Consider the following 25,770-nt stretch of genomic DNA (forward strand, 5'->3'; position numbering starts at 1 on the left):
CACATTCCCCTGACAACTTTCCACCAGATAAGATCCCTAATAGTTCAACAATCAAGTCAATTTCCATCAAAGAGTTAAATACCCATGAACAATTAATTGTTTTCGAATTGATAATGTAAGCAATGAAGCAATGCAATGAGCAAATACCGAAGGCCACAATTTGGGATATACATTATTTAGTGTGTTAAGAGTTTGGATGGAGTGTTTTGATGATTTCTCATGTGGTCGATTATATTTTAGTAAACAAGGAACTGAAGCTTGACTTAGAGGTGCTTTACATAAGAAAATATAGTGTTTTAAGTCATACAATGTCCATGATATTGCATTAGAGATTGAACAAAGCGTTAAATTCACAATGGTACAGCCTGATTGATGAAAATGCACAACATGTACCATCTAATACTTCGACATTGGCGGCTAAATGACACCTAACTATCAACTTTCAATGACCCACGTCTATTCAGGGCAATTTTCAAAAACTTTCAATGGCCTTGAATATTATTTTTTTTCAAATTCACAAACTTTAAAGGATGTCAAGGACCCATGGGAACTCTGGATTGACTTGGCATAAAAACTACTAACAATCATAGACATTATATAAAATGTTCTTATTTGTCTTCCGGTTTCTTCCTGAAGCAAACCAGGAAGTGAAAATATATTGAACAGCCACCGGGGCTCTGCTGGCTGCAAAAGAGGTCAGCTTGATTGGAAGTCTATGGGAAAAAGAACTCTCTCACTTGATTTACAACATCAGTAAACTTTTCCCGAGGAGCTAATGGTCTCAATCTTGGTGCAGCTGTGTGGGATGACGATGGCATGATCCAACCTCTCTGTTTTCTCTGACTCCTCTGGTACATGTAGATAAAAAGGGTTTATTTAAGTAGCTTTATAGAACAATTGTGGATTGTGTGAGCATTGGTTTTAATTGGAGATTTTTAATGTATTTTTTGCAGTGCAGTGACCACAACTATTATAAATCTACACTGTCATTTTTAACTTAAAGAAAAGAAAAATAATCCTTAATGAACTATGCTAAAATAATAGTTTACTTTAATTACTACTAATAATTACTTAATAATAATTTAATAAATTGAAAATAACTACAGCATTTTAATAAAGTCACAACCAGCAACAGGCAGAGAAGGCAGAAAGTGAGTGTGGTTTTAAAAAAAGCAGCTGGCGTGTTTCCTCAGTTGTGATCGTTGTTGCTGCTATTTTTAGGAACCATTCAGGAAGTGATCTGCAAAAAAAGAAGACTACGGCTGGAGTATTTGGCTTGACCAAACACAACTCAGCTCATCACGCACAAAACCCAAGAACAATTGAATGTAACCAAGGACAAAGCAGTGAAAACACAGAGGTCCCCCATGAGGAAGTTTAACAACTTGATGGATATTTTTAAGATGACATCTGATGAAGACTCGCTTTTACTGAAAACAACTCTGTTCCACATCTGACCCTGACAGATTTATTAGTTGGCTGATAAAAAGTGGTCAAAATTAGCCTTTCAGACATTAGTAAAAGGATTTGTAGCAAATGTGCTCCTGTCAAAACCATGATGTTGTCATATTATCATTACGTATGAGCTGCTTAAACACATAGGAAGGAAAACTTAAATCTTCACTGACCTCTGGTTGGAAATTGTCAATTTCAATAACTTTGAAAATTCCAGAAACCATGTAGACCTGTGATCAAGTAGTTTGATTAGTTGTTGTTTCATGTATTTAATATATACTATTTATACTATATTTGTATTGAAAATACTGTATGATTGCAATGCATTGCCAGAGCTTGGAGTGACTTGGAGTCAAGCATTTTTTTTGTATAATCTGTTATCCATAAACATGTGTTTATATTTTATCAGACGAAGGAAAAAAGAAGAATTGGCTAAAAATATACAGGCCAAAAAAAAAAAAATCAGCATCAATTATTCTAAATCTCAACATCAGCATCAGTCATGAAAAACCCATATTGGACGACTTCTAGTCTTATGTCTTATCAAAATGCCTATGCATCCCCAAGGCAACAGAATGGGGCATGGTTTGAAGGCAGCTTTACGATGACCACAAATTAATCCATTAATCCATAAACTGGCACTGATCATTCAACCAGATGTGTTTTCTTCTCACATTTCTACTCATCAGACAATCTCCATCTTATTTGGAGCTGCTGCACTGCCAGACTTCCTGCCTTCAATCACATGTAGCAAAGTAGCATTGCAACAATGTCGCCAACTGTCCGACCACACGGCTAATATCCTCCCTCACGCTGTCCTGCTCTGCCCCACTGAGTCCTTGCTCCATCTTTTCCTCCCTTTTGCCCTCTGCAGTATTATCAGATAATGTGTGTCCTCCCCCCCACCACCACCACCACCACCACCCCACCCTCCCACTGCACTGCAGCCACTGTGGCACAATTACCCCGGCTGCTGCACTAATGGCTATTGATGCAGCTGAGGGCCCCGCACACACACTTGCACACATAAACATTCATAAAAAATTCATGACGCTGGCTCAATAGGAAGGTGTGGGGGGTCTGGGCAGCCGGAGACAGAACAAATGTCATTTAACAAAGGAGGCAAGAGGCAGATGACACGAGTCTCCACGTTGTCACGCAATATGATCCAGACAAACACTAATATACATATAAAAACTAATGAATTTGTGCAGCATATTAAGAATTATTAGTCCATGTTAATTCTACCTGTAGCTGAGGAGATACACAGTATATGTTCTTGAGTACAGTAAAGGCCAGCGAATATGTGTCTCCTGTGTGCTGCAGGATTCTGTGTGGTGGGTAATTCCCTCTTAGCACAGGATTTCTCTCTGTCACTGGCCTACGCCGAGAGAGCTTAAGAGCGCTAAGCCTGCTAGCCGAGACTGAACCATGGATCACCGGAGACAAGGAGCATAGAGATGGAAAGAACAGCACGGATGGGTCTGAATCACCAAAAGGAAAGAAGGGAAGGCAGATTACAAGGAGGAAAAATAAAAGGTCAAATGGAGGTGGGAATGGAAGGGAGAGGTGGAGACGGAGAAGATGAAGGACAAAGGCGGAAAAAAGAGAAAAGGATCCTGGCTAGGACAAAGTAGACACCCCTGTGTGATGGGTGGACATAGAAATGAAGGGATAAAAGGAGGAAGGACGGAGGAGAGACAAACTGTAATTTGGAGATAGTAAAATGAAAGGGGGACAATTTTCAATTGATGGTGATTTACAACTCGGGCTGCACAATTATGATTGAAATTGCGATTGTACAAACTGCAATTATTTGATGAAGATAACGATTGTGACAACACAGCCCTATATGATACAAATTCTAAAGGAATTCACAAGCGCAAAAAAAACGTGCTCCTGATGTCACAACATCATGATTTTGAGTTTTCATGAAAACAATCATTAGGATGCAAAAATTATCAGTTGCACCAACTTTGAATCATATCGCATTATCACAAAACCCATCAAAAATAATCCTCATATGATTTGTGCTTACCGTTACAGTCCACTCATGCATGTGGACTTCAATTAACCTCAGCATGAAACAGGAGGACATCGTACTTGAACGACTTTTTCGTGATATTACACAAACTTGACAAGGTTATTTATTATCACATTTATTGTTAAGTCTGTACAATGTTGTGGAAAAATTCTCTGATTCTGTTTGGGTGAGAAACATGTTTGAACTCCATGGTATGGAACCTGAAATATTTCCACAAGCAACGATTTTCTGCTCAGCAGGACAGTTTCGTTTACTTGTGTCCTCCATTTTCTCGGACAAATATCAAGGTTAACAAATACAACACATCATTATCTTATCTTTCTGATGGGCCAAGAGGGGATTCAAAATGGATCTGAGGTTCAACTGTACTCACAACACCCTCTGCGGGATACTGCGGTTACTACTTCAGAAAGTCTGATGGGATTCTATGGCTGTTTATTATGAACTCAAACTGATTTTTAACTGGAACTTTCTTCACCAAGTTAGATTGGACATCCAAATCTCAGATAAAAATGATTACAGTTTGTCGAGAAGAGCAATGAAGTTGCTTTTTAATGTACAAATTTCACACCTGGCGTGTGTGTTTGCTTCTATTTCTTAAAACTTTTCAGGATGAGTAGCCCCATGGAGACTAAAACCTGGTTTTAATGAGGCAGAGCCTCGTTTCTGAGAAACTGAGAAAGTTCAGGGCTAAGATTTGAATTGTGATTAGGTTATGGTGAATATTTTATTAAGGGTGTACAAATGAATGGTAGTCAATACAAGTCCTTACAAGGATAGTTTCATGTACTTATGTGTGTGTGTTTGTGACAACACTCTTACCAAATTTATATACTTACTGTAAGTAAAGAAAGTCGTTTATGAGCCCTTTTTTCTTAATTGTATGTACTCAGTTTATGACACCACACGCTTTCTCATAAGCCAGGTAATCAATGACAATTTTCATTATCGATTCATCTGATTCTCCGTTTACTCAGATCAAAGTTAAGTAAAGAGGAGCTGCTTTGTGTACAGAGCAGACAACATGGCTTCACTGAGGAGCTGCAGGGAGGGAATACTGTTTGTGTGAATGCATAATCACGAACCACAGGGAAATACTAATGTGAACAAAACAGACTGATTATTGAATTCAAATAATATTCTGTGCATCGCAAAGTTGTCAAGTTGATAAATAAAGAAACAAAAACTTCAGTAATGAAGAATGAACGTGTACAAACATCTTGGAGAGAAAGCCTCCATGTCTCCATGGCTTTGAGCTTTATTTTACTTTTATTATTTTTTTTTACCTGCGACTGCAAGGAAATAACTAAACATTTCTAAAGTGCACAGCAGTTTGTTATTTCACTAAATGAAGGAAAAACTGTTCCCTCACTTATTCAAGGGTTCATGCTGAACGTGTGTGTGTGTGTTGCTGTAGAACATGTGAACAAGCGTGGGTGGAAGGGAATGTGGTCACAGCCGCCCCAAATCAAAAACATCCAGTGTGTGTGTGTGTAGAACCCCAGGGATAAAAGTGAAAACAAGCAAAAAAAAAAGAGTGACAATAAGTTGAGTCAAGTGCACAAGCGAGCAGAGCGAGATTATCTGAAGAGGTAAAAAAAACAAAACAGTCACAGTCAGTGAAATGCATGTGTAATGAGCACAGCCGTGACGTCATGGGTGTTTGTCGACGTCACGCTCGACGTGCGAACGTGAGCGTATGGGTGACTGTCAGCTCCATGCCAGCTCTGCAGTTTAAATATAGCACTTGGGCAGCGATCCCATGCAGCTGACATTAACAATGCTACATATCCAGCCAGCGAGTGCCTTCTACACTACATTAGCGGCGCACTAATGTTGAAACCAGAGAAGTGGTGAACAGAGCAAAGGAGGGAAAGGGGAAGGAGAGAGGAAGGGAGGGAAGAGGGAAGGCCTCAGATTCATGAAAACTCAGCCGCCCACACTCCGGCCTCTGCTGCCAAGAGTTGAGCAGGACAAGTGTGCGTGTGTGTGTGTGTGTGTGTGTGTGTGTGCGTGTGTGTGTGTGCGTGAGGGAGAGAGAGAGAGACATTCCTCGGTGAGGTGGATGCCAAAGAGCGAGCAGAGCTGAAGACAGACTGTCCTGAGCGACTGTGTTTTAGTGAAACTAACGAGCCCCCACACTGTGCACCTCAGCCTCGCAGCTGTAAACTTGTTAGCAATGCGGTAATCAGATCTGACGGGAAGTTATGTCAAAAAAAAAGAAGAAAGAAGAAAGGTACGGGACATTAGTCTGCTTTTAAGCAACATTATGGCACGTTTGTTCTAGGACTTGTGCCACTGTTGCCAGTGTGCTTCCATGGACAGAACCCGGCACTTGTGGGTCTCAATGAGATTATATGCGTAAATAAAGGCTACTGAATGCTAGTGTGACAATACTTTCATTTGAGTTATGGATTAACACTCAAATGATTGCGTGAATAGTAGTGTTTTGTTATCAAAGAAAAAGAAGCACACTCATTGTTTAATAAAGTATACTTCTTCACTTGAATATAATAACACTTCATAACAGTATTTGGTATTTATTTGGCATTTTTGTTTATGTTTGTGTCGATTAGTAAACAACTCACTCTACCACAGCAAAGTCATAGAGAAAATTTGTGATTTTTACATCATAGCACACAGTTGTTGTTGTTGTTGATCCACTGCTGCTTCAACCATTTATTTCAAATGTGTTGTTTTTTTGACTTCTGTGTATGTAAACTTTTTTCTTTTTTTGGATGCACCAACGTGATGCAAACTAACCAGAAGAGGCAGCAGTAGACCAGCGGCTCCTGTGTCCTTGTAAGCTAAAACGGTGTATTTCTCTATGGACTTTGGTGCAGTCGAGGGAGCAATTTACAAACTCTAGTTTCCAGTTAGAAAAGGCTTATTAACAGGAAGATAAAGTGGCAAATATAGTCTTAAGATATAATAGACTTTAACAGGCATTATTTTTGTTTGATTAGCCTTTTGTTAAGTTGTTAAAAATCAGTTTTCTTTGCTGGTGGAGTGCACAGTGATGTCAGAGCTGATTATGTCAGCACCTCATACAACAAACAATGCGATAATACGTCTCCTGACATTGTTACTGCTCCTCACCCGTCCCAGATAATGAGCTCATAAAAACTTAAGAGTGAAACATGTTTACATTTGTACTGAACACACCGTCTGTTTGCAACACTGACACTGACTGCTGGAGCCGAGACATATGAGACAGAATAGGCGCTGAAGACAAAGTACGGTTTGGTTTTGAGAAAACTTTTAATGAGAAATAAACAATAACATGCTGGACACCCCCACGTTTTAATTCATTAAATTCATTGCGCTTATATAATTGCACATGCTCACATCACAATTGTGATTAGATTAATTGTGCAGCACTCACCAGTGGTGAACATGCGTGTCTGTTCCTTTTAATGAAAAGCCAGTCACGTTACATGCACCGCAAAACCTTCCAGCAAAAAAATAAAAACCCAGAGGTTTCGAAATTTGTGAAATTGTGGTGGCATCTGTCATGTGATGGACATGTAATTTTCACTTTCACACTCACAATTTTGTGGTGGCATTGAACAACAATAATATAAAGGGACATCTCAAACCAACAATGGTCTCAACAGGCTGCAATGCAACACACCCAGAAGACGTGTGGTGAGTGTCGTGGCACGATGCATTTGTGGCCATCAAAAACTGGTCCATGTCATAAACGAGCAAACACCTGCTCCCTTTCTGCTGGTAAATATCAAACTGGAAACATGAATTGTTTAAGACGTCACAGAGTGATGATGATGTAAGTGTAGGATTACAGAAGCATCAATTTCCTGTTTCTCTCTGATTGGTTCTTCTCATCGCGACCAGGGACTCTGATGCAGAAGAGCAGCAGGGAAATACAAAAAAAAAGAGACAAGACAGACGATAAAACACAGCCAGTCCCACACAAGCAGACAGCATCAGAGGTAACAACAGATGTCCCAAGATGAAGCTTAAATTCTGCCAAATGGATGACACTAATGCCCTCAGCCTAAAAAATCTTAACTGGTTCAACTAGATTAATACTTGACGTAAGTTGTGATTGACAGTTCCGTGGTTGATACCCACACCGCTGGATTTCGCTCCCTGATTACACCACTCCAACACCACATGGAAATACTACATTTAAGTCAAGGTTTTTAGTTGCTTCATTTTGTCCTCACTATCAACTAACTTCAGAGACACTTGCAGGGAAAAAGTCAAGGAGCCGAAGTGTGCTGCCTTCAAATACCACCGCAAACTATGTCAATTTGCTATGGATTTAATGACTTTTGGAAAATGATGACCTGGATGGATGAGAATCTACAGACAACAAGCCTAAGCTGACTGATCACTGCTCCTGTGGTCTCCAAGTGGTGCTACTTAGATTTTTTTGGGAGGTTTACACTAGATCTGGCACAGAACTACACAGAAATCCAAGGTCAATGTGATGCAAGCTTCATCGTGTGCCCATTTCCGTGAATGAAACCCCTTAGCTTCAAGTGTGTGAATAAACCTATTCGCAATAAAACATGTCTTCATACGAATCTGAACGAATGTAGTACATATCCTGTATGTGGGGCTGTAAAATACTGCCACATAGATGAAAATGAAGATTATCTGGAGTATACGCATAAAGCCAGCGGGGTTAAGGGTTAGGTTAGAGAGTTGGGTCTATGACATCAGTATAATTTTTTTTCACTCTTGCACCCATTTTCCAAAAATAGCATTTAAGGGCTTCCCAAAGGACCTCCCTCTGGAGCTGCTGGGCAGGAGGAAAACAGGAAGACCACAGAGAGGGTTCATGGTCGTTGTGAAGGAGGACATGAGGACAGTTGTTGTAACAGAACAGGACACGAGGGATATGGCAAAGTGGAGGCAGATAATCCTCTGTGGTGACCCCTAAAGGAAGGTAAGAAGAAGAAGAATTTTTCCGGCTCCTAAAACGCTAAACGTTAAGCCAATACAATGCAATACTTTGCCCTTACTTTCTGAAAAACATGCCAACAAGAAACTACAATGGTGAAAAGACAAACCGAATACTAGACCTAATGGCAGAGCTTTTCATTCACAGCCGATAGTTGAGTTGTGGTCAACAACCTCCAATCAGGAAATGCATCCTAGTTTGAACAAGCACCCCCCCCCCACCTAAACATTTCTTATCTTAACGCTGTAGCAGACTGTACATGCCAGGTTTACAAGTGGTGCTGTAACACTGCCTCAAAATGTACCAAAAACAGAGAAGAAAGCATAAGGTTTGCAACACAAAAAGACGAGATGGTAAATGCTGGAGCAAGAGCATGAGCGAGCTGGGGTTAAGACATCGTTGTTTTCACAATTCTATTATTGTATACACAAAATGCAAGGGTGGCGTTTTGAGATATTTTCACTTCAGGACCCACTTACAAAAATAGCGTTTTACGGCTCCCAAAATGCCAGATCCATGAAGATAAAAAGCCGATATTTCTGCAGATTCTCCTTAACTCATTCTCATGTGTACGGGCTCTAAAATGAAGCCAGCAGTGTTTATACATTTTTGTTTTAGGGTCTCTAAAAATCCAAGGTTGTGTACGACTTCAAATGCATGCATTCATGCATCTGCGGACAAAAAAAGTAGTAATAGTAGTATGGACGGATGTAGCCTAAAGGTGAGTTTAGTGAGTGTCAGGTTTCTGTGTGTGTGTGTGTGAGTGAACAGGGAGCCAACAACACTCCTCCAGCAGACGTCAAGGAAGTATAATTACCGTCTTTCACAATGTGCCTGTAAGTCAGACCCCGTCTGTTTGTTTGCGCCACTATGGCATGTGTTTTGACCGTCAGTACAATGTGAAGCATTCTGTCAATAATTTATCCCAAGTATGTATAGTTTTCAAAAAAGACGTTTTTTTCCATAGGAATGAGCTGATAACTATTACAGTGTTGCAACATGAGACCTGTCAGAAAACAGACAAGGCCGCCCAGTGTTTAGCTACAAACCCTGCCATTATCACACAATTACAAGTTTGTAAGTGTCCATTCTATAAAAGTACACATTGGCATGAAATTCAGCTAATGCCCGAGTTCAACTTCATCTTCTGTCTCGGAGAAAGTCCACATGTATGCAGTACAGTATGTGTTACACAAAGAAAAAAACATTCCATACAATTAAATGGTCTGTATTGCCATTCCCATTCACCCGTTCACTCACACGACGCATCTTTCATACCCATTCACATGCTGCCAAGACAGCCGTCAGAATCAAATGGGGGAAAGTGTCTTGCCCAAGAACACATCGGCATGTAGACCGGGAATCGAGCCCCAAACCCTTTCAATCTGAAGACGGCTCGCTCACCCACTAAGCCACTGTCACCCCAATTAAGCTGTGTGTGATTACTATGGGATCACACATCCCAGGTCGCCTTTGCCTCAAAAAGCATCAGCCATATTGTCTGGTGATTAATTATCTTCTAGAGGCAAAAGCTAATATTTTTGGGGTGTTCCTGTAAAGATATCTGGGCCAAGACTTCTATTAAACATTTACTATTCACCACAGTCCAACAAGCAGCGTGAGAAATGACAATAAGTTGCAGGTGAGAGACGACATCAAGGACTTTGTTTTTAGCCTTCACAGCGTTTCACCAATATTTATCAACAGCTATCTGCATAACTAAATCCTATAAATTAAATAGTCAATCAATGTGTTCTGGGTCATTACTGAATATACAGTATAAACATTTCATTAATAGATGTATAACATGTAATAAGTGATAAATAGAAACACTGACCTAGTGTTTCTGCTTGGAACTGGGGTTTACCATTTCTGGCAAGACACTGAAGCACAGGCTATTGAAGCCAACCTCCGTTGTTGCTAACCTTTTCTTCCAAAACAAATCAAAATAAACCACAATGGTTGGATTATGTAAATAGTTATCAGGAGTTAATAAAGAACTGGCTGTCATTAATGGTAAGTCTGAAATTTTATTGTACTCATAAGTGCTGGGGATAACTCATAAGTTGTGCGGCTTGTTTGTACCTGTGCATGAGCACTTGTTCATAGGGCTAGAAGTGACCTCATCTTGAATGTAGTGATACATTTTGAGCTTTAACGCAACCATAAACAAGACAATCAGAGATGGTGGGACTTTAACGCAGCAAGCCTCTGTCGGCCCTATATCTGTTACAGGCTCTGACTCTGTAACGGTAGAGTGTCTGACTCCAAATCCGCATGTTGCATTTTCAAATCCCATCAGGGACAAAATTCTAAAAAAAAAAAGTTATTCTAACAGGCCTCTGTTGCTCATATTGCAAACAAGTGTGGAAGCACACACAGACAGAGCCATCCAAAACAATACTTCACGTATACTTACTCCAAGCAATAAAGGATACAACCTTCTGTGCTTCAGCTTAGCACCTTTCGGGGGTTTGGTCAGATTTCGTTAATATTCTCTTGGGCTCAGTCAGGTTTGGACAGAAAATGCAGCCCGACCCAAACCAGGAAGTTTACAGCTGCAAAATGTTGTCTCTCACCTACAAATTCTGCACAAAAAATCCGTATTCATAAATTATCTTTTACCAGAAACTACTGCTTTTGATGCTTTGCAGATTTGTGATAGTCCTCAAGTCATGGGAATAGCATGGAGGACTGTATTGGCTCCCACATCTTCCCTCTCCTTTCTTGCTAATAGTCAGCCTATAAACACAAACACACACTTTCCATAATTACAGGCTTGCCCCTGCCCCGACGTGGGTGTGTCTGAAAACCATAAGACTAAGGCTCAGTGACACATGACAATACAAAATACTGAACTATTTAGCAGGCTGAACCATGGAAATGCACATCTGTAATTTCCGATTCATAGCCAAAAATCGGCCAGAGCTGCTTTGATAATGTATTGCTAATCTGTCAAGTACTCTTGCTGGACTTGGCATTTAAGCCCAGTTTACAACAAGCTGTTTAAAGGTAGGCCAAGGTTATCGATTATTTAAAATATCAGCCCAATAAATCTACCCAACAAACAAATTGGACCATTTTTTGATAATCACCATTTTGGCTGTTCCAAACCATACCATGGGAGAAGAACATCTCTGGCAACACTTTGTGGAAACACAGCTTCAGAAACACACTTTTCAGGCATTTCACAAAACTTAACGTTTATAATGTTGACACGGCAATCTAAGCAGTATACAGCTCATAAATGACACAGGCAACTAGTCTTTTGTGTCATTTAACCTTAAAATGTGAAGTATTCACATACAACTGACTCATGACATGAGCATATTTGTGGCTGTACTAATCCTCGAGGTGTAGGCGAAACTGTACTAAAACACACCTTCTCCACACATTGTGCGTCAAACAACAGTCTGCAACTAAACCCCCACATATTAGGGCCCACAGGGTATGTGTGTATGCATGCATGTATGTATGTGACATGTGCAGTCACATCAGCATACTTGGCTTTCCTTGAATGCCAGCTTTTATAGTGACTACATACAGCCATCTAGCTGCAGCTCTTCTGAAGAAGAAAAAAATGGAAGAGGGATGGCAGGTTTCTCTCTCATTCCCTTTCATCTCCTTTTGAATTTGTGCTTAAACAATGCCCAGAACTTACAATGAAGCATAAAAAGGGTACCAACACCCAGATTTCTGGAATGTGGCTATTGAATGCTGTGTTTTGCATGTAATGTGTCACCATCATTGACAAGGAGAGGAGCAGGAAGGGATGCCACTGTGTCTTCCAGGAGTAATCTCCATTGTTTAAGCATTTGTTGCCAGCCACGGGTAAAGAGTATCTTGGTTTAATGTCCACGAGGGCCATTGGGAGGTCCAGCACTATAAAAATCACCGCTTCTCTCCTGGGCCGTCACTGGTCAGGCTTGCGTGGCTCTTAAATAAAGACTGAGGCTGCCTCCAAAATTAAAGACATTGTGATTTTGCATTTCAAAGGGGGAGGAACTTGGCTCATTGCAGCAACAAAAGGATAACAATGTTGACATTCCCCGTCGTGTATCCTTTGGTCTTTTCTACAAGGAAACTGGAGTTTGCCCACAGGAGATGTGGTGTGAACAGGGGACACTGCATGCGTTTGTGTGTATCCACATCTCATTTATGCAACGCAAACATGAGGAACTTTTCTTTAAAGATAATAAAATCTGATAATTTAATGATCTTGCCTGCAGACCTGCTCATCAGTAAGGACTACAAAACCAGCTCCTCACAGCACAACTCAACAATCATGTTACCACTGCCCCCTACCAACAGGAAATAACTGAAGCATTCCAATATAATCGACTGTGAGTTTGTAGAGAGTTATTTGCTGTGTTTGAATTTCCCAGAGAACCACAGCTTGTTTTTCCAATACAGGCACGTTTTGTGGCAACAGCAGCAGGACAATGTTGTGATGTTACCGTGTGACCAGTGCAATATTTTGCATTACAATTTGTGGTTGATAATAAAATAAGCTTTAAAAGGTTACTACACAAAATAAAAAAATAGAGTGTCTGTCTGTCTGAGGTAATTTTCAGGTCTGATGACAGGCTACTTCCAGTAAGGAGGTGACTGTGATTAGGTGTTTGCAACACTGTTTGTACTGGCTGTTGATTTTGAGAGTATGTTACAAAGGTTAGGGAACAGACAGGCGCATACACTGCTGCTACCGCTGAGACCAAGGAAGCAATGTTGCAATGCTAATGCTCGTCTATCTTGCAGAATGATTTGCACCCGGACACAAAGAACAAGAGAGAAAAAAAGTTGTCTTCATGCAAAGATAAAGAGAGGAGGGGAAAACAGGGCAACCATTCCACAGACAATGATGTCCAGAAAAAAAACAACTTTACAATTGAGCTCGCAAACTTTCAGCTTTGCTCTGAGCATGATGCAGTGCTGCTGGCAGAGAAAAAGATGAAGGATCAGCTGTCATTTTCAAAAGAACTTGCAGCCCATGCAGCCGTCTTTCCTCCACAAGAGTGATCTGGACTTCTTTGTAAACAAAAGCACCAGTTGGCACTCAGCTCAGAAAAAATGTGTGTTTCCAAAACAATTACCAGAGCTCAGTGAACGTATTCTCAACAAGTTCTCACAGTGATGAACAAGCAGCAGTGTAAATAGTTGAACTACAACTACTGTAGGTAACTGGTAGTAGTTTAAGTTGTATGTTCGGGGTAGCAGTTGTTGTATTGGTGGGTACTGGTGGCACTAGGTAGTGGTGGTTATGTGTTGGTAGTAGTTTCATTTATACTAGTAGCTATTAATAATATTGGTGGTAAGAGTAATGTGTTTATGTAGCAGTAGTAGTTTTACTGTGGTCGTGGTTCAAGTAATAATGGTAATAACAGCAGTAGTAATAGTGCTAATGGTATTAGTGTTACAAATAGTTTTCCTTCTAGTACCAGTAGAAGTGAGGCTTCCAGGATTATAGGGGTCCCGAATTTTGTGTAGCAGGGTTCAGACCTCAGGTGGACGGGACATAATAAGACAGGGTCTGTGCGGTGAACTGTGTGCCGTGTTAATGTGTGAGTGTCCGGGGAGCTCGCTCTTACCGCTATTAACGTGTTATTCCTCTGTTCCGTGGAGGAGGCAGAGTCCGGGTCCGGCTGCTTGCTCTGTGGCTGCTTGCTGCTGCCTCCGCCACCGGCGGACTTTTTGGCCCTCTGCTCCAGACTCCGTTGGTACAGACTCACCGTCTCCCTCCGCTCTATCTCCAGCTGCTCGGCGTGGGCTTGCTGGTACCTGTTCTCGCAGTTGACATGGTGTCTCCGGCAGCCCTCTATCCGCTGCCTCAGCCTCTCCACCACGGTGCTGTGTTTAGGTATGCCCACCGACCCGGCGGGCACCACGCTCCCGGCGGCCGGGTTCATGCTGTTGTTGATACAGATACTGCCGTTGGCTCCGGCAGCGGGGGAGGCGAAATCCCCCATCACTGAGCCGAGTGGCTGCTATTTTGGAAGAACTTTTCTCCCCGTCAAGCTCGCCACGACCACCGCCACCTCCTCCAAACACCTCCACCTCCAACACCTATCGTCCTCCCTGGTGAAGGGTCCCCGGGCTGCCAGTAAGAGGACGGAAGCAACAGCCGCCGAAAGGAACAACAAGCGGGCAGGTTTAAAGGGCTGAGAGCCTTAAAGCAGTCATGGTTCAGTCCCTTCTTCTCTCCTCGTGTTCTGTTTCTAAACAAACCGCTCCCGACAACACAGCCAACAGTTAGCCCGAGTGAGAGCCGGGCAGACCCCGTGCTGAATTCAACAATGAAACCGCTGCGAACAACAACAAGTCAGCGGAGGAAACACAACAATACCGCGGAGCAGCAGTTACACACGCACGGAGAAGAGCCCCGCGGAGGAGCAGCAGAAGCAGCGGCAGTGACAACAGTCCACTCGCCGTTTTACGATGTTGTCCTTTGAGAAAAAGTTTTGCTGCTTGAACCGAACGGGCTCCGGAGTTTCCCAGTGAACTCGCATCTCATATGGTCCTGGTTTGAAAGAAATCCCGGTGAAGATGTTTCGGTTCGGGGTGGAAAGCGCGCACAAGCGCCCTCGGTAGTCCGGTTGAGAGGCTACTATAGTAGCGTACACGAAAAACGCGGATATGGGAAGCAGTGGCGGAAGTGTGTAGTCAGTGGCTGCCGCCTGCCACCATCACAATGATAAGGTCCGCTGCTCCACCATGCCAGCGGAGTGATATCAGGACAGGAGGTGAGTAAAAACCAGCCACAGGCTGTGAGGAGCCCGCTGAAGGACGATCGCAAAACCCGGCGTGGAGTCTAGAGTGTGTCCCAGAAAGGACCGGACTCGACCCACCTTTATGCCTCGTTCAAACCGCCAGAAAATGTAGTTTTCTTTACAAACCCATAAACAGATTGTTGTTGTTGTTTTTTTGTTGTTGTTTTTTTAAAGTTTGGAATAAAAACAAAACAAATGGAAAGCTTTTCCCCCCTGTGTGTTCAAATGTATTTTTTGTATTGTCAACAGTGAATAAAACAGTAGTTTTTGTTTGTTTAAAAACAGTTAAGAAAATAATATAAAAAAAATCTGTATGGACATTGATCAGCTGAAAGAACTGTGGTTTTCACTATTTTTGGAAATGATCTCCAATAGAAGGATCCGCTGCTTAAAGTTTATAACACTGAACAACAATTCTGGGGAGCCATAATTCAGAAAAGACACATACTAGCTACATATAAGCGCTAAGCCTTCATTTACTTCAGTTTGTTGTGTACACAGCTGTTTATGGAAAATTGATTTGTAAAAGTAAATGAATATACATTGACATAACAATGATCAAATTAAACTACATTAGAATGATCTGGATCTACATTACACACGACAATAAAATACATATAAATAACAATTATAAATAACATAGTGTGATGACTGGTAGTGTATGCACATGCACATTCATCGTCACAAATGGACAAAAACTGTGAATCATAAAAATCACAATTGCAAGTGGAAGATTTTGGTGTTATGTCACAGCAGAGGCGAACTCACTGCCATTTTTATTTTTATCTGCCATGTCATGTGGGAGTTCCATCCCCGACTGTTCGGGCCATATGTGCTCCCTTGTCTCTCTCTGGTCGTCCCACCAACACACACACAGTACACTTAACGCCTGGACACTCGCACACAGACAAAAAGAGCCAAAGTATAATTACAATCCCTTTGGAGTCCCTGTGCGGGCCTTACAGTCCCATTGTATAACAATATAAAAACACAAGATAAACTCAAATAATAGCATAATAAAAGGAACACAATACAAAAAGCTCACAACATTTTAATAAACATTTAGTTCATTAATTATCTATTGCCTCACAAGTTCTTCGATGTCATGTCATCTATTTTTGCTTGATAATGAAACTGTAACAGATCAGATGTGTGACAAACCAAATTCATATGTAAATGTGTCCTTAACCCACAGGTGTGAATGTGCCTCCAAGAAAATCTGTTCAAGCTCTCTGCTCATTGGTACAACACATTAAAGCCCATTTTTCTCCATTTTGTCTGTTCTACATCTGTCCGTTCCAAACTTCATCACCACCACTATCTTTATCTTTAGCATTGGTGTGGACATTATACAATACTTCCTCTAGAGGGCAGTGCAGAGTGCCAAGTTACAGGTATCAACAAACATGGGCATACTTAAGAGGGCAGTAAATTAAACTGATGTCTTCCAGAGTATTACACATTGGTTTTGCCACAGCATGGAAGTGAGTGAAACCTAGCACCTCCGTCCATCTCTGTCTTTTGTGTAGAGTTTAAATGGACCTTCAGTCTTCGGTGGCTGAGCACTGAGGCTCATTCCAAGTACAGATGTTGCAGAGCATAAAAAAGGACACAGTTTGTTTGGAGTATATGCGCAACAATAAACACATGTCACTATGCAGAAAACTCATATCCTCATTTTAATTGTGTCACAAAAATAGGAAGCAAAAAAAACCAAAACACTCATGGCAGGAGTAAATAAGAACTACATGTTTCTGACTATTTCATCATCGACTCCATCTGCCAGACCTGAAGCCATGAAGATTCCTCTGGATCATCTTACTTTGGGAAGTCCTTTGTTGCACTTGTTGCTCTTGGTGGAGGTAGGAGATGTCTCCACTGGCCCTGGGCTAAATATTGGCCCAAATACTTGTTATGTGATTATGGTGTGAGAAGAGAGAGAGAGAGCAAGAGATCCTTCACCCAGTGTCTGTTGAAATGAAAGTCAACTGCCAATGATTGTTATGTTTGGTCCATTAAAACACACGACTCAGCATTTGAGAACAGCTCGTGGACATTTTCCTCAACAGCTACACATATTGTATACTCTCTCTCTCTATATATGTTGTATTAGATTTGTTCACTGGTGAGTCCTTTACAAACATATTTATGGTGCTTTTTTAGTTCTAGCACTACTCAGCTCAACTCTACTCGTTTTGTTTTTTTGCTTGTTAAAAAAGCATAACCTGTTGACCGTAAACAGTTTTCTGTTTTTTGCTGACATGTGCTTGATGTACAAATTGATTCATGACCTTGCACCACCACCACTCAAGCAATGTGTGTCACTCTGCAGGGACAATGTAAAGGTATCCAGAGCCTCAGTGAGAGGCGAGTGTTGCACCAAATTGAAGGAGACCACTTTTGGGCAATCAGCATTTTCATTCTAAGCAACTGGAAAATGGACTCAATCCCACTCTATATTAGAGACTGTGCAACTTTAAACAGTTTTAAGATTTATCTGAAAACATGGCTGATAGGGAATCAATCATGTGATCAGTGATCTTGTATATAGAACACCAAATCTATTATGTGTTTTGTATGATTTTCTTTTTTTCTGTAATGTTGTTGTTGCTATTGTTTTGTTACTGATATTGTCTATAATGTTTAGCCTTTTACTGTGGAGATGTAACCTAAACTGTTCAGTGTCGTCCCGTCCCGTGCCGAGGCGAGTCGAGCCAGGACCATAGAAAAAAATCACAAAAGGGAAATCACAGCACAAACACAACACACCAATGGTGCTACTTGCTCTATTGAGGGAGAAAGCTCGAAAAGACAGCAGAGTGGAGCTCCGTTAATACACCTTCCTTTCATTTCAATGTCCATTACGAAAAACTTTGTAGCATATCATCCAGGCTGCTTTTCCTGTGCATGAATAGGACAGCACATTACTTTATAATTGCTCATTTGAGTCAAAAATACACAGTTAAATGTCACATACACTCTGTGTGTTTTCAGTGTTGTGAACAGACATGAGTTCTGTACCTTGCAGAAAAAAAGGTCATAATACAAAATCCAACCAAGGACTCAATCAGGAAAAAAACAATATAATTTCCAGCTGGTGAAATCTAATAAGACGGCACAAAATACGACACAAATGAGAAAAACAAATATTTTGTATCAGACTTGTGACTTGTGAAATCAAAAACTCTCTTGTTTAAAAATGTTTGCCATTTTTTCCCCTCTCCTTTTTTTAAGAAACCTACTTGTGAGCAATTACAGCTTTGAGTCTTCTTGATGAATGCTCTGCAAGCTTTGCATGTCTGGATTTGAGCAAATGTAATTACATCAAACAGGATGCTCCTGACCATCATTTGCAGTTCATCAGTACAGGGTCTGAAGTCCTTTGTAAAACAGACAAACAAATGTTTGATTCTGAATAAATATGCTCTATTTTCTAAAGTCACATTTTTACAACAATGTTATTTTTATCCAATAAAGATCAAATAACATACCAAACCAAACTTAAAAAGCCTCAGTACCTCAACAAAAAATGTCTTGACCAAGAGAGAAAAAACACCGAGGGTCTTCAGTGGAGATGATTTAAAATAGAGACACTGAAATCAGAGAGGAAGCTGATTATGGAGCGTCCACTAAAGTCACCTCTCTCTGTTTTTAACTTGCTCAGTGGATATTTGTTATATACAGTATTACCACACCGTGGTTGACCAACTTTAAGGACTTTCCAGGACCAATTCCCTCAAATTCAAGGACAGAATGTGCTGACACAGCTTAAGATGGGAAGAGCAACTTGTACGAGCCGTTTTGCCCATGGTGTCCACTTTTATTAATTTGCAGCACACTCTGCATCTGGACAAGTGATTGTCCTTGGGATCTTGGTCAAAGTCAGTCTTTGTCATTTTATTTGGTGAGTCAGAGATCTTGGAAATTTTTTTTCCCAGGCTCTCTCTTTCTTGCACAAAATTCAAGCACTTTCAATGACCCTTGTCTATTCATTGCAATTTTCAAAAACCTGGGCCTTGAAAATTTTTTTCAAGGATTTCACGGACCTGTAGGAACCCTGTATAATAAAAATAAAACACTTGTATGTGTACTTGTATGTTTGTGTATAAACAGGTATACATCTTATTTCTACATTTTGGTAAAAATCTGGTAGCCACACCCCAGCATAATTGAACCTGAAGTAGTTGTTTTTCCATTTGGGATTGTAGCCACAGTCTTATAAGATAAAGGTCGCTGTTGTACATATTTCACATACGTACCACCTCTAAAAGTCATAAGTGACGGCTGAGACTGACCTGTGACGGTTACTGCACACACACTGGCTGGAAATGATATGACATAATCTGGGATTTTATTTTTTAACAATGGGACAAAGTGGAGACATGTCCATGCTTATTTACAGAAATTGGTCATTATAATCCATGCAATAGTTGTTGAGAATTTTCAATTTGGAGCACAACCGTGGGCTGAAAAAAATGACAGCTTTTGGGTATTCTAAGTGCGTAAAGCGTAATATTTTATTTTTGCACATTATTCAGCTTTCTTTATCTGCTTGAGCAAACTGATTTACAGTATATCATCCCTGTTTAACAGACTAGCAACTGGAGCAAAGTCATTTTGGGAAAGTGAGGACATTTTGTCTCGTCCTCATTTTCTGTCGACATCTGGGCTTTTATAAGGGTTAAGACTTTGTTAAGGGTTAGGCTTTCAGTTGTGATGGTTAAGGTTAGGGTAAGGGGCTAGGGAATGCATTACGTCTATGAGTGTGTGTGTGTGTGTGTGTGCGTGTGTGCATACGTGTGTGTTTGTAACTCATGCTGCTGCCCAGTCTGACTGGCTTAGTGCTTTAGGAATGAATGGAATGTTGCTCTCTCTCTCACACACACACACACAAACACAAATGTCTCCCAATACTTGTGAGGCCACTCATAGACATAAAGCATTCCCTTGTCTTCATGTCTTCTCTTTCTTTCTCTAGGTTACGACTCTTTTGACTTGACTGTGTTGTTTAGGTTTTATTAGTTTTAAAGTGCACTGGTTATATTTTCCACTCAGTTTGTTCGTCAGCTCTGAATGTTTGCTCTAAATTAAAGTACATGGTTTCCCACCATGAAAAAAACAGCATGAAGTGTCTGTGTTGCAGACGTCACTATCCTCAAACACACAGTCGATGTTCAGTATACACTGCGCACTGGTATCAAGTCTTTTAACATGTTCTGTTCGAAGACAGAGACAAATTAAGTGGTTAATAAGAGACGTTGATGGCTGCTTTCACTGGATCTGTTGCGAGCGTTGCTCATTTACACAAAGATAATTTGTTGTTTGCAGTGGAACAAGGCAGAGAGAGACGTATTTATTTTCTCCTCTCACTGTCATGCTGGTTTGTCTGCTCACAACTTCAAGTGTGGGAGGTAAAGAATGAGTTTACACAAAAGGTATGGACACACACACGCACACACACACACACTGGGTTGTGAAATGAGAGCTGGGAGGAAGCAGTGAGCAGGGATGTTTGTGTAAAGCCTCTTTCTCACTAAATTTAGCTGGTATACACATGTTTTTTTTAAACTTTTAAAAGCACCCTTCCCATTAGTAGTGGCTTTGTTTTTCTTTTTTCCCCCTCCGCGCTTGCATCACCCGTGCGTGAATTATGGACATTTCAAGCAAAAATTAAAATAATGCAGAATTCGCAGCATGTCGAGCTAACGAGATGCATTCAAAGACACTGGTACATTTCATCACTTCTGGGGGAGCTACAGCATATTGAGGTTATGGTGCTTTTCCATGATACAATTCTAGCACTACTCGGCTCAACTCCACTCGGTTTGGTATCAGTCGCGTCGTTTTCCATGACCTCATAGTTCCTCCTCAGTGTGGGCGGGGTCATCATAGCACGGCCACACGGAACTGCCGTGGTGTCATTTTATACACGACGCTAACCCACAAGCCGTGGCTGCAGGGGCACCAGATGTGGAGGGTTGAGACCCAGAGCTCTCCAGAGTCGAACCCACTTCTCCTCCTAGGCCTATTTAGAGTGCTGAGATGATACAATGTTAACAGAAGACTTATTTCGTTCTTTGTTCCAACTTCCAAGTGGCCTATGTAAATGTATAAATGACATTCTTGAAAAAAAGGCAATAGAGCTGTGTGTGTTCGCACATTTGAATAATGTCGGGCTGTAAACGGGTTCGGGCTTTTGCTAAAAGCTGTCAATCAAAATGTGCTTGTCGGACTCGGGCCTTGTCGGGCCATGTTGGGCCTAACTTTTAAGGCCCAATTACAGCTCTAATCTCTTACATTCAAAAAGGCTTGCTGCTGCCACCTTGTGGTAACAGATGCACCAGGTAGTCATTGCAGCGGAAAGATTTTACTTGTATATTTTTAATGTATATCAGTAATAATCCCAATAACTGTTTGACTTTTCATAACCAAGCAAATCATCTAACACTCATGCGGACGTGTCTGAAACAAAACAAGATGGAGGAGAACAACTCCATAGCTCTCAGCAATAACATTTTGGTGGTTGCTATGCTAAAGGCTATGCTAACGGCCTTGAAGGTGAATATGTGTCATAGTTTTGCTTTGTTACGTTCCCAATGATGCTGATCAGAATCAGGGCCAGTAAAAAAAGTAATTGTGAGCAAAGACTATAGCACTGGTGAAAAAACATTTAACTGGGTTTTTGACCATTGGAAATTGGGGCATAAGTTCTATCGCAGACCAATCAAGCAGATTCAGAACGAACACACAATAAAAAGTGAAATGTGTTAAACCCAATTTGAGGATTTCCTCCCACACTGACACCACATCTCTCCCCCAACACATTGTTTTGTTTTTCCACGTGGCCTGTCCCATCTTCCTCTCTACTCACCACATCCACTTCCAAAGCTTTTAAATTCAGACGACACTGCTCACCCACTGATGACCCCAACACATGCTCGGAGATACCCAGGGGGAGAAAAGGGGCTCTCCAACCCTTTGGGCTCTTCCGGAGACTCCCCTCCAAAACAGAAGAAGAAAGAGAGTGAGACAGAGTCCCCTTCTCTCTCTGCCCGTCTCTCTGGCTTTCCCTCAGTGAAGGTTGCTGGGCTGTTGCACTACGAGACTGTCTGTCTCTAAATATTTAATGTACACAGCACTGCCTCCAAGAGTGAGATAAAGAGGGAATCAGGGTGGCTGATGTATTGACGAGCCACAGGGAGGGCAGAGGATTGAGTAGAAAGGTGGAGAAGGGGGTGAGAAATGGAGGAATAAAGGAGGAGGAGGGAGGACAGAATGATATAGGAGAGACAACCCTGCTCAAGGACACACGGAGTGAGGAAGTGGCGAGAAAATACTTGTTGGCCGTCCACACCCTGACTTACAAATCTGAAAAGCTCAAGACTCCAAAACCCTTTTAGAAACAATTTTATAAGGCTGCAAATAAGAGAAGATGGTTTGAAGGTGGAGAGCATTCTTGGTTTTCTCTGGTTTGGCCAGCTTCCTCCCACAGTCCAAAGACATTCAGATTGAAGTCAGGTTAATAAGAGACTAAAAAAGCTACATCTGCGATACTTTTGTTCTACGATCATTTTCATGTTAAACATCATTGATTCTAAATTTGAAAACAGAAAAACGGACTTTTGAGAACAATGATGCAGTTACCAGCATTCACCCCCTGATTGGTGCTTAACAACCATGACTCAGTTATCACTCACTCACTCATTCACTCACACACTCACTCCCTCACTCACTACCTATCGCTTTATCCTCCACACGAGGGTTGCAGGGAGCTGGAGCCAATCCCAGTTGACACAGGACGAAAGGCGGGGTGCTCCAGTCCACCGCAGGGCCAACACACAAAGAAAAACCTAAGGTCAAATTAGAGTGTCCAATTAACTTGTTTTTTGACTGTGGGAGGAAACTAGATTACCCGGAGAACCCATGCAGACACCGCTAGAACATGCAAACTCCACTGTGTTTCCCTCAAGCGGAATAGTTTGGTTTGTAACAGTACAGGATGATGTATACTTTTGCATTAGGAATGCATTTGGATTAGGAATAGTACCAAAATAACCAGCCCCAACTGTTCAATTTTTTGGCACCTTTCTCTTTGGGTGCCAGAATGAAAAGGTACGATACAGTCAGGGTGCAGCTAGACTGACTCCACCCATGACAGTCAGCTGATTGGGCAACCGGTGTTTCTTCAATGGCTGCAGTCTATTCTCATACAAAGCTTGATGTCTTGTTGAGACCAACAAGTGTAGATTTTGTTTTACAACTGAAAAACATTTTAGAAATACCAAAATAAGGTACCGTTTGGTACAGGTACCGAATTCCAGATACCAATGCCGTATCGGTTAAATTATGAACGGTATCCAACCCTAGTCTGTACCATTCCAAACCATACCGTACCATGATGGAAACACCGTCAAACCGGGATTAGAACAGGTGACCTCTCGATGTGTGGAAACAGTGCTAACCACTACTCTGCTGTTGGCCAACATTATCATCTAAGAACTAAAAGCTAATTTAAAACTTTCAATTTCCTTGTTCTCATTTTCCATCCTAGTTGTTTCTGCTTCAGAAACAAAGCAAACTATGCTTCCTGTTCACAGAGGCTCACTCACACAGTGGACCTGAATGGTCACATTTTAAGCACACATTGTATTTTATAAATTGATATTCTTACCTTTCCTCTTGAAGCCAACCAGGAAATAAGATTATATTGAATAGGGGGCGACCCCAGTGGTTGCAAAAAGAACTACATGTAAATGAAAGTCTATGGGAAAATTAGCTTCCACTTCCCTCTTGATTTCTAACATCAGTAAACATTTTCCTGAGCAGTTAATGGTCTCAATGTGAAGCAAGTCTGAGCCTGTCAGGACAACAACAGGAAACAATCACTGACTGTAAATAGAAGCAAGTTGGTACACAACACAGCACAATAAGAAGTAAAGAGGTCATCCACATAAATATTGTTTTACCTTCCTGAAAGAGATTTTTTTCCTTTCAAGAGCAAATGTGATAATTAGAGAGCAGCAGCGGGCCATGGTTTTCTAAAATGGAAAAACATCACATGGGAATGATGTTACTGTTGTATCACCATTTGTTGATTAGCTCTTTTTTCCCTATGGAACTCATAAAGTTTAAATAATAAAAACAGATTACTTAATGGTACAGTGGACAGGAATTGTTTTTTGCATTATTGATTAATAATTCCATAATAATCTTTTCAGCATGATGTAAATGAAGTGATCTGAGAGAGAATGACATTTCTGTGGACACAGTGGATGAGTGTGCAGTAAGTCTGCTGTGTCTCATGCAGCTCTGTTGTTCACACAGGGTTTGCCTTTTGTGATAAATAATAGATTTTTTAAAGACTCTAAATAAACCTCTGCACTTAACTAAGTGCTCAGAAATGTCTTTTGTTCCCCATCTTTAACACCAGGGGTGGGAATCACAGGGTACCTCATGATGCAATACAACATGGTCCATGATACCAATAATATTGCGATACAGCGATTCTGTAATAATCAATATAGTGGAAAACAATCATATAGCGATACATCACGATATCTATCTCACTGAAGAAAACAAAACATTAAAAGTTAAAAGTGCAGGATTTATGTATTTATTCACAACAAGTGCTAAGTATTGAACGTGGACGGAACATCTCTTAACGCAGCTTTCTCCACCGTTATACCGCTCCCTCTTCTTCAGCCAGGTAACTTCCACCCACGTTTCTCTCATTCGTTTGAGCAGCGCCACTGTGAGGAGACATGAAGTAGCGACACCTGGCAAGTGAAACTGGCCCATTGCACGAGGTAGGACGACGGTATATCACCAAATTGATATTTTGACCCACCCCATTAATACACAAAATACATGTACTTGTACAAATACTACCTTCCACTTTAAAATTAAAAGATAATAATCTTTTAATTTTAAAGTGGAACTTTAAAAGCCTTTTTTTTCTTAGGAGCTCCCCCTACAGCTTTGGAGTACATATTTTTACGACGACACCGTAAATGCATCCATCCATCCCATCGTCTCACCGCTGACGCTTCCCCCTCCCTTCTCCCCTCCTCGCCATGTGCATTTGTTTTCAACAGAGCCAGCGAACACAAGGAGCATTGTCCATGCCGGTCCGCATCCGTGTTTTTCAATTCTCATCATTGGAAAAATATCAATCCGATGTGTGGTCCTTCGTTCAGTCAGACAGTCGTTTCCCTCTTCCTCCAACAATGGTTTTCTCTGCTTCTTTTTCGCCGGCTCTGCCATGATGAATGTCTAAAATAACGCTATCACTGCTTTTGTGTCCGCGAGTCCTCCTGATTCTGAGGACCCCGGGTTGGCGGCCCTGATCTTGCAAGGCTGGCTTTCCTCTGACAGACACTAGGTGGCAGTGGAGACAGCCCCCCCAATCTCCACACAACAAGACATTTAATCATCACAATGACTCTGAAGCTGTTAAATTAGGTTAAAAATCCTGCATAGTTCTGCTTTAAAAATGTGTGGTATGAAAAAATAAAAAAATAAAAAAAGCAAAGCAAGTGCTCCTGAAACCACTGCCTGGCTGTTGTTTCCTT

General features: G+C 41.2%; 1 protein-coding gene across 1 annotated transcript in view; it reads right to left on the minus strand.

Moving 5' to 3' along the window:
• maml3 (mastermind-like transcriptional coactivator 3) overlaps positions 1-15,194 on the minus strand; it is a 113,583-nt gene extending 98,389 nt beyond the window's left edge. The window contains exon 1 of the mRNA XM_044027381.1: positions 14,021-15,194. Within this exon, the coding sequence (XP_043883316.1) occupies positions 14,021-14,398 (378 nt within the window). The 5' untranslated portion in view covers positions 14,399-15,194. The remainder of the gene's footprint in view (positions 1-14,020) is intronic.
• Between the last annotated feature and the right edge of the window lie 10,576 nt (positions 15,195-25,770).

The sequence above is a fragment of the Solea senegalensis genome, linkage group LG6, assembly GCF_019176455.1.
Source record: "Solea senegalensis isolate Sse05_10M linkage group LG6, IFAPA_SoseM_1, whole genome shotgun sequence".
In the NCBI taxonomy this organism is placed as follows: Eukaryota; Metazoa; Chordata; class Actinopteri; order Pleuronectiformes; family Soleidae; genus Solea; species Solea senegalensis.